The sequence below is a fragment of the Garra rufa genome, chromosome 2 (assembly GCF_049309525.1).
Source record: "Garra rufa chromosome 2, GarRuf1.0, whole genome shotgun sequence".
NCBI classification, from domain to species: Eukaryota; Metazoa; Chordata; class Actinopteri; order Cypriniformes; family Cyprinidae; genus Garra; species Garra rufa.
Genome location: NC_133362.1, coordinates 45,179,618 through 45,188,728, shown reverse-complemented (window position 1 = coordinate 45,188,728; position 9,111 = coordinate 45,179,618). Strand labels below are relative to the sequence as shown.

The window sequence follows — 9,111 nt, the reverse complement described above, 5'->3', positions numbered from 1 at the left end:
TTTTAAGCTACACCTCCATTCATGACTCTGGCGTTATAATCGTTCCAAATGCATACTTTCGTTCTTAGTAGGAAGCATCTGAAATTTTAAATCTGCATGGCAGTGAAAGTGCAGCTGGGGACGCAGTGCGCTCGCAGACTTTGCCCTAGAGCGGCAGTATAAGGAGAGTTATTCGAACACGTCCCGTTATACGCATCAGTTTAAGGTGGACTACAGACACTCATGACGCTCATTAGTTCACCAGCTTTTTCCACTCTTTCACATTGACGACATCGTCCGTACAAGACTGAACGCTGAAGAAAAGATCTGCCTGAAGATTAAAGGTAAGATGCATTAAAATAGTCTTGCTGCTGACCATGACGCTAAAAAAGATTTAACCCTCCAAAAAATGTCATCGGAAACTGCGCTGTCTAGGGCAGAATGATACGCCTGCGACCTCTCGAATGCGGATGATACTGTACTGTTCGCGGAGTGTCTAGCATCATATGACTTTTATCAATCATTAGGAGCGTTAGGTTTATGTTATGTCACGCGAAGCCGTTCTTTATTTGTTCTGATGCAGAAGACTTGGCAAAACGTTTCTGAATCGTTTCTAAAACGTTTTTGATCTGTTGTTTAAAGGCAACACGATGCTATCGAGTAGTTGACAGGACATGCAAAGCAGTGACAGCAGTGTCCTGCTGTGAAACATGCTATAAGTTAATTAATCTGATTTTATTTTTTAACCAGTTGTTGTATAATCAACATCGAGGTTTTATGCCTTATTGTTATACATTTTTACTTTTTATCACTTTATTTGTTTATTTAGTTAGTTTTAGTATGATGGGTTATGTCTCCAAATTGCAATCTTTGTCATGCACATTTGCAATTTGAATCATTTTCATATCATGATATTTAGATGAATACCTCTCAAGAGCATGTAACATTTCACTCCAAAAACAAATTAAGAAAATGAAGCCTATTTGTAGGGCATTATTATGATTATTATTAATAACAATGAAGCAATTAAACTTACTTCAACTTAATTTTCTTTACACTAAATATCATTTTTGTAAGTGTGCCTGAGCCATTATACAGTATGCTTTATGTGTTTGAGCCACTGCTTTTTACTAGGAGTTCTTGTAACATTCATTGTTTGCATATCTGATGGCAACCGCAGTGACACTTGACAGGCTCCTTTAATAAACACGTCCACCAGGCCTCCTCAGACCGCTTGGGTGTGTGGTGAAACAATGTCTCATAATAATCTAACATTTTCTGTGTTTATATATTGTCATCTTTAGTACTGCTAACAAAAAACGTTTTCAGGATTATAAGCACCATGTTTTGACCTTTACTGAGCTCCAAACAGGTGATTTTTCACCTGGTGGCTGGTAGTCCTTGCTGTAACCAGCCATTGTTATTGCTGTAATCAATCAGTGTTCCGACAAGGATTTATAAGGTTAACTTCTGTTGCCCTTTTTAAACAGTTTTATGTATATTGTAATGTATAGTTGTGCTGAATCTTGTTTAAACAGCTGAACTAATCTTCATACAATTTCTCTCGAAGATTGAAGATGGAGGCCTTAAATTTCAGAATGAACACTTACATTGACTCTTGGATGGGACCCAGGGGTAAGACCTATTTTTTTATTTATTTTTTTCAGCTAAACTTTTCTTTATGTTGTGTTCCTATATAGCAGACCTCTGAACAGACTTTGCAGGTTTAGCAAAGAGAACATATTCTTAGTTTATTTTCAGAACTAAAACAATACTATTGCATTTGTCATGCAGCCATGCAAATGGTTTAAACAAAGAATCTATCTGGCAAACTGTGACAAAACCAATGAGTATATGCTTGTATGTATATGCATTAAGTATAGGCGAAGAAGTCTCACTCAGACTTCTGATTGGATGAGCTGCATTTAAAGCCGAGGAACAACTGTGACTATTGAACATCCTAATGCCATTGCATATGTGTGAAGGTGATTCTTCTTTTATCATTTACAGATCCTCGGGTTAGAGGATGGCTTCTACTGGACAACTACATCCCCACTTTTGCCTTAAGTGTTATGTACCTTCTGATTGTGTGGATGGGACCAAAATACATGAAGAATAGACAGCCATACTCCTGCAGAGCACTGCTAGTGCCATATAACATCTGCCTGACGCTTCTGTCTCTCTACATGTTCTATGAGGTGAGTTTGTCATAACCAAGACACGTGTTTGTTCCAAGAGGTCATATCATTAGGAATTAAATTGGTTTCATTTTAATGTATTGTGAAATGTGATCAACTGCGAGAACATACTCAGAATTCAAATCTTCCGACCTAGTCCAAAAAGAGCATCAGTTACATAATCTTGATCAGATATGTCTGGCCCTGCTCCTGGAGAGCTACTGTTCTGCAGATTTCAGCTCCAGCCCCAATCAAACACACCTTAACCAGCTATCAGTCTGGGTTACTTGATAATTACAGACAGTATGCCTGCAGGAGACCTCTGATCTAGATATTTTTAATGTGACTTGGACCTTTGAAATTGGTATTGGAATGACATGCACTTTGATACTGATGGTTTGACTTTTTGGAAATTGAGCAGGGCAAACCAATTGATGAGTCACAGCCCATGTGCTCCTTAAAGTTCAGAGTCCTTTCTTGCCTAATTTGCTCTTTCCACACTAACTGCATTGCACAAGCGACACATTGCCTGGCTTTCCAAATATAATTTACTCTAAATTCAGGATAAGCTCAGAGATATGTTAGCTACAAGTTATCTTTAGGCACAGCCATCACTTACCTCAAACCTTTTTTTGCAGTCTTATTAGAGAAAGAAACCTCTAGGCTACAAGTGTCCAAGTTTTCTCTTTTAAAGGGATCGTTCACGCAAAATAAAAATTTCTGTCATTATTTGCTCATTCTTATGTCATTTCAAACACATTAGACTTCTGTTAAATACAGATACACAGATATTTTGTAAGTAAACTTTCTCTTTGAACGTTGCACCACATTGTGAAGATGCTGCAGAAGTTCTTAAAGACGTAAAATAAATTCTTATGAATCAATTGGTTGACGAGATGCTCTTCTGAAGAGACACAATCACTTTATATGATGAATAGATTTATTTTAGGCTTTTATTCACATATAAACACTGATCAGCGAAGTTGCATAGAGCAGAAGAAACATGGTCAATCTAAGCTCAAACAGTTTTGCTTGATATGGTAGTCATTTCACTGAAAATAGACAGTATTTTCATTTTTAAAGTTATTGTCCTTGCTATATAGTCAGATTAACAGGGCTCTATTTTTACTTTTCTTTTAACTTAAGTCAAATTTTCAGGAGCACATTCTACAATAATCAAAAAATCTGATAAAAAAATGAGCCTTCCTATTATGAGGTGATATTTGACTTCTTAAAGTTATTTACAAGGGGGGGGTTTGTTTTTACCTTTGTAATGGCATTTTTCTAACTTTATTAAAAGTATATAATCTTTAATGTAAAATTGTTTAAAAATTATACTTTTTAGGCTGAATGAAATTAAATGAAAATGAAATCAGTATTAACAAAATTAATTTGTACTACAGAGGTGGCACAAAAGAACACAAAAGTGGCTTGTAGGTGTATTTTCATATGTTTAATGAGGCTCAGAGGTGGCATGAGTGCAATCAAATTCATGGATTTATGTTGAGATTAATTTTTTCAATATAAAATTTAGAATACAGAAATATTAAATGATTTAAATAACTGAAAAGATCTGCCAGCAGGTGGCGGCAAGACACTGATTTAATTACTGAATCATATCATTCATTTGATTCGTTTGAACGGCTGATTCATTTAGGAATAAAGCAAGTGACTGTCTTTATGAATGGGAAATTGAATTATTTCACTAGATTCGTTTAAAAATGCACGTTCATTCATAAACGAAACACTGCTGTGTTTGAATGGAGATGCTCAGATGTGACTTGTTTCAGACTATTTTTGACGATGAAATAGAGCAAAATCAGGCAATATGTTATAGTCAGACAATGTAAGTCACTTAATTATAACTTGTTTATTTAACAGTTGTATTAAATCAATACCTCTTTACAAACTCCCTTAAAAATGATTAAAAGCTGTCACTCATCTTAATTCGTCGCGATCTCACAAAGTTGCATTAAAATTAACGAAGCTCTCTACACTGCACAATGAATCTTTACACTCTCTCTACACTTTGTTTATGAAAGGATTTGTGAGATATGTTCATGATACATTACTCAACTTTGCAAAAACACGTAGAAACCTTTGAAGCTCCCCTCAGCGCAAACACAAATATGCTGATCGGGTCAGCCGCACATGTTGCTCCTAAAGAATTTTTCATAGTCGCACGCAGTAGTTTTCAGTCGCAAATGCGAGTAAAACAGTCGCAATGTAGAGCCCTAAATTAACGTTCCTCCAATAGTGTGGCGCAAATCAAAAAATCCTGCTGACCTTAGTCTGTATCCATCACTCTACTTTTCCTTCTCTGATAATGTCTCCACTGCTACAATTTGTCTAAAACATTTTCCTTCCTCCTTTGTCCTCCTCCTCCCTCTCCTTCATCAACTCTAACAGCTGATGAGTTCATCACATTCTTTATATATAAAATTACACATCAAACTGTCAAACACATCTTACCAGCAAGCATACACTCGCTCACATCCTTCTCTCCGCTCTCGGAGGCAGAAGTCTCCAAACTCATCCTTTCCAATCATCCTACTATTTGTCTGCTTGATCCTATTCCATCTCATCTCCTTCAAGCCATTTCTCACTCACATCATGAACACATCCCATCACATTGGTGTTTTTCCCTCAGCATTTAGTCAGATTCGGATAACCCCACTGCTGACCCAGCACTTTTAGAAAACTACAGACCGGTATCCCTTCTTCCATTCATTGCAGAAACGCTTAAACGAATTGTGTCCAACCAAGTCTTGGCCTTTCTTACAAAGAAAAACCTCCTGAACAGCAATCAGTCTGGCTTCAGAAGTGGACATTCAACTGAGTCTGCCCTGCTCTTGGTTTTTTGAAGACCTAAGACTGGCAAGAGCGGCTTCCAAATCTTCAATACTTATCTTGCTGGACCTGTCCGCCGCTTTAGACAGTTAACCACCAGATCCTCCTGTCAACCCTATTGGCAAAGGGCATGTCAGGAACTGCACTCCAGTGGTTTAAGTACCTTGTTTACCTCTCAGATTGGTCCTTCAACGTATCTTGGAGGGGTGAAGGGTCCAAGGCCCAACATCTAACTACTGGATGCCTCAGGGCTCAGTTCTTAGACCGCTTCTCTTCTCTATCTACAGTGCCAAAACCATTTCAAAGTACCCCTATCACTTTATCTGTCATACAGCCCGAAACCAAACCCCATTCCAAATAACTTTTCCAGCTTTATTTACAATTTTGGTCTTACAACATCAAACCAATGAAAGCAAAAACTCAACCGTTCTGCAAATTATAAAAAAACAAACAAAAAAAAAAAACTAGAATAACAGGGTTGGAAAAGTCATCACTCCCTTGATTTAATACTTTGTAGAGCCACCTTTTGCTTTAATTACAGCCATCAGTCTGTTTGGATATGTCCGTACTACACTGTAAAAAAAAATTGCCAGTTTCAACTTAAAAACGTAAGTTTTGTGGCTGCCTTAAGATTTTAAGTCATTTCAACTCACGACTTTAAATCTTGCCTAGTGTTGAATTGCTTTAAGTTCATTTGACTTTACAATATTTGCTGTTTCAACTTATTAAATTAAGTTAAAATTTTTTTTGTTTTTTCTTGGTTGAAACCACTCTGATATTGAATTCATTTACAAATTTGACTCCTGCGCATTAATCCACGGTCAGAGATCAGGCCAGTTAGTGCCAATAAGTTAGAACATACAAATTTTAAGTTCATTGAATTAAATTGGGCTCCTTTGAATTTCAGTAACATTAAACTGACTTTAAAAATCAAGTTGAATCTAGTATTCAGTACTTACAATACAAAGTTGAAATTGCTTAAACAATTTTTATGAGTTAAAGGAGTAGTTCACTTTCAGAACAAAAATTTAGATAATGTACTCACCCCCTTGTCATCCAAGATGTTCATGTCTTTCTTTCTTCAGTCATAAGGAAATTATGATATTTAAGTAAAACATTTCAGGATATTATCTCTCCATATAATGGACTTCTTTGGTGAACTTCCAAAATGCAGCTTCAAGGGGGTCTAAACGATCCCAGCCGAGGAAAGAAGGGTCTTATCTAGAAAAACGATAAGTTATTTTCTGAAAATAATTACAATTTATATTGTTTTTAACCTCAAATGCTCGTCTTGTCTAGCTTGGCAAGACGAGCATTTGAGATTAAAAAGTACATAAATTGTAAATGTTTTTAGAAAAAAAAAAAAAAGATCGTTTCGCTAGATAAGACCCTTCTTCCTCGGCTGGGATCATTTAGAGCACTTTGAAGCTGCATTTAAACTGCATTTTGGAAGTTCAAACTCGGGGCACCCTAGAAGTCCATTATATGGAGAGAAATCCTGAAATGTTTTCTTCAAAAAACACCATTTCTTTACAACTGAAGAAAGAAAGACATGACCATCTTGGATGACAAGGGAGTGGGTACATTATTTGTAAATTTTTGTTCTGAAACTACTCCTTTAAAGTAACTTTAAAACGTAAGTTGTCATGGCTTTTTGATCATATCATTTTTTTACAGTGTAGCTTTGCACACCTTGATTGGGGAATATTTGCCCATTCTTTCATGCAGAATTGCTCAAGTTAAGTCAAATTGTGTGGTGAGCGGCAATAGACTGCTCTCTTCAAATCCATCCACAGATTTTCGAGTGGATTTAGGTCAGGGCTCTGACTTGGCCACTTAAGGACATTCACCTTCTTATCCCTAAGCCATTTCATTGTTGTTGTTTTGGCAGTATGTTTAGGGTCATTGTTGTGTTGGAAAGTGAATGACCTGCCCATATTTAGCAGTCTAGTCAAGGGATGCAGGTTTACCTCAAGAATTTGGATGCACTTGGCAGCATCCATTATCCATTTAATCCTAATCACTCGCCTAGTCCCAGCTAAAGAGAAACACCTTCACAACATAATGCTGCCACCACCATGCTTCACAGTAGGTATGGTGTGTTTTGGGAAGTGTGCTGTGTTTGCTTTTGGCCAAACATAGTGCTTGGAATTCAGTATAAAAATATAAAAAAATTTCTCATCTGACGATAGTACCTTTTGTACCAGATTCTTCCAAACGTGTTTTTTCATAGTGCAAACAAGGCTTCTTTCGTGCCGCCCTGCCATACAGGCCTACTTTGTGTAAAGCTTGGGAGATGTCACATGCACTGCCATACAGCCTTGTAAGTCTTCCAGCCAGTTCTGTCAAGCCTCTACAACTAGACTAGAATGAAGCTGCAAGATTAGTCTTTAATGAGCTGAAAAGAGCGCATAAAATTCAAGGCGTTGATGTTTGCCTACAGAACCACCACTGTCTCTGCAGCCCTTTAACTAAATGTACTACTTTAGACTTATGTGCCCTCCTGAAGCTTGTGTTCTGCAAGTGAACACCGCATTATAGTGTCATCTCAAAGAGGAACAAAATCACTTCCACTTTAACTGTTCCCTTGTTTGTGGTTGTGGGGATGCTGGAGCTGTATGTGAGTTATTTCATTTAAAGAGAAGTTAGCCAAGTTAGAGAGTGAATGCTTTAGAGGACTTTAGAGAGAGGCAGTGGTGCATGCTGCTCTGTGACAGTCTCTCTAACAGCAAAATCAACCCTCTGACCCTGAGAAGCTCCATCAGGCCAAAGCAATTATGGTTAAATTGAGACAGTCGAACCGCACTTTGTGTGCCCTGAATGTCCTTTTAAAGAAGTTATTTAGGTGGAGATGTCCCCTTCTGAATATCACCGTCACCTGTAACACAAGGTCAGGCGTTAATGAGAACCTTATTTGAGATTTAATATAATTTTTCTATATGGGACAGATGTGCAGCTTTCAGTCTGCATTTACTAAACTTGAACAAGGGCTTTATTCAAAATGAAACAATGAACAATGACAGATTAGAGGATCACTGGAGATTTTCCAGGAGGTCTGCACAGTGTTCAGAGAGAGGTGAGAACAAGATCGTGGAAGACAGTTCAAAAGAATAAAAAAATATGAAAAATTAAGCACTTTTGTCCACTCTTCTGTACAAGTCAGCAGTAAAATATCTCCATGCATCAGCTGTACACCTGCAAGCCTCTGCAGCTGTTCATATTGCGCTCTGCACTTATCAGGAAATAGTTTTCATTTTATCTTACTTAATGCGAGACACTGCAGGTGAAAAGGGTAAAAAAAAAAGCTAACAGTTATCACCTTACTTACCCAGATGATTGATTACTTTAATAATTGCAAACTTTTTTTTGTATTACAAGTTTTCTAAAATGTTAGGTTTAAATATGCAAATGAGGCATTATTTAATGAAATATGCGCTGATTTGCATACATTTCTAGTACAAAAATGTAAACACTGGATGAAATCAGTTTCAAAATTCTTGTTTAATTTGTTTGACATATTAGAGTCAAAAGTTTTTACAGAGGGAATTTTGGGTATCGCAGTTCATCATGAAATAAAAAAACTTAAAACAGACAGGAAACACTATATATATTTTTTTTATTTTAGTCCCTCTGTAAAAACATAGACAGGATATAATATAGTATATAATATGTGTAGTTTGGTGTGTGTAAGTGCTACTGGAGTGGAGATTTATGGCTCAGTGTAGGAGAAAAAACTCATTTTGAAAAAACTACCTTTAAAAATACGCATTGTAATTGAAATCTATTGACACAAATAGATAAAGTGCTATGAAAGAAACAGTTAACAGTGTTTTTTGGATGTTTTCTTTCCACTAGTCTGAAAAAACACTTTATGAAAACCAAAAAGCCCAAAATCTCAAAATTGATAGGTGCATGAAAAAACAGCGTTTTTGCATGCGGTGTCTCCACTTAAAGCTGCTTTCACAAAAAGGATGACCCTTGTGCAAAAAATGTCAAATCATTTAATGGTCTGTTTTGTTGAAATTGCAAAACATGTGATAAATAAGAAGCATTAAACAAATCTGTAATGTTTGAACTATATGCTGTCGGTTTTTAGCAAAAGTGT

General features: G+C 36.6%; 1 protein-coding gene across 1 annotated transcript in view; it reads left to right on the top strand.

Moving 5' to 3' along the window:
- The window catches only part of elovl5 (ELOVL fatty acid elongase 5), a 17,329-nt gene continuing 8,218 nt past the window's right edge, over positions 1-9,111 (top strand). The window contains exons 1-3 of the mRNA XM_073834270.1: positions 1-323; positions 1,550-1,614; positions 1,990-2,177. Of these exons, the coding sequence (XP_073690371.1) occupies positions 1,557-1,614; positions 1,990-2,177 (246 nt within the window). The 5' untranslated portion in view covers positions 1-323; positions 1,550-1,556. The remainder of the gene's footprint in view (positions 324-1,549; positions 1,615-1,989; positions 2,178-9,111) is intronic.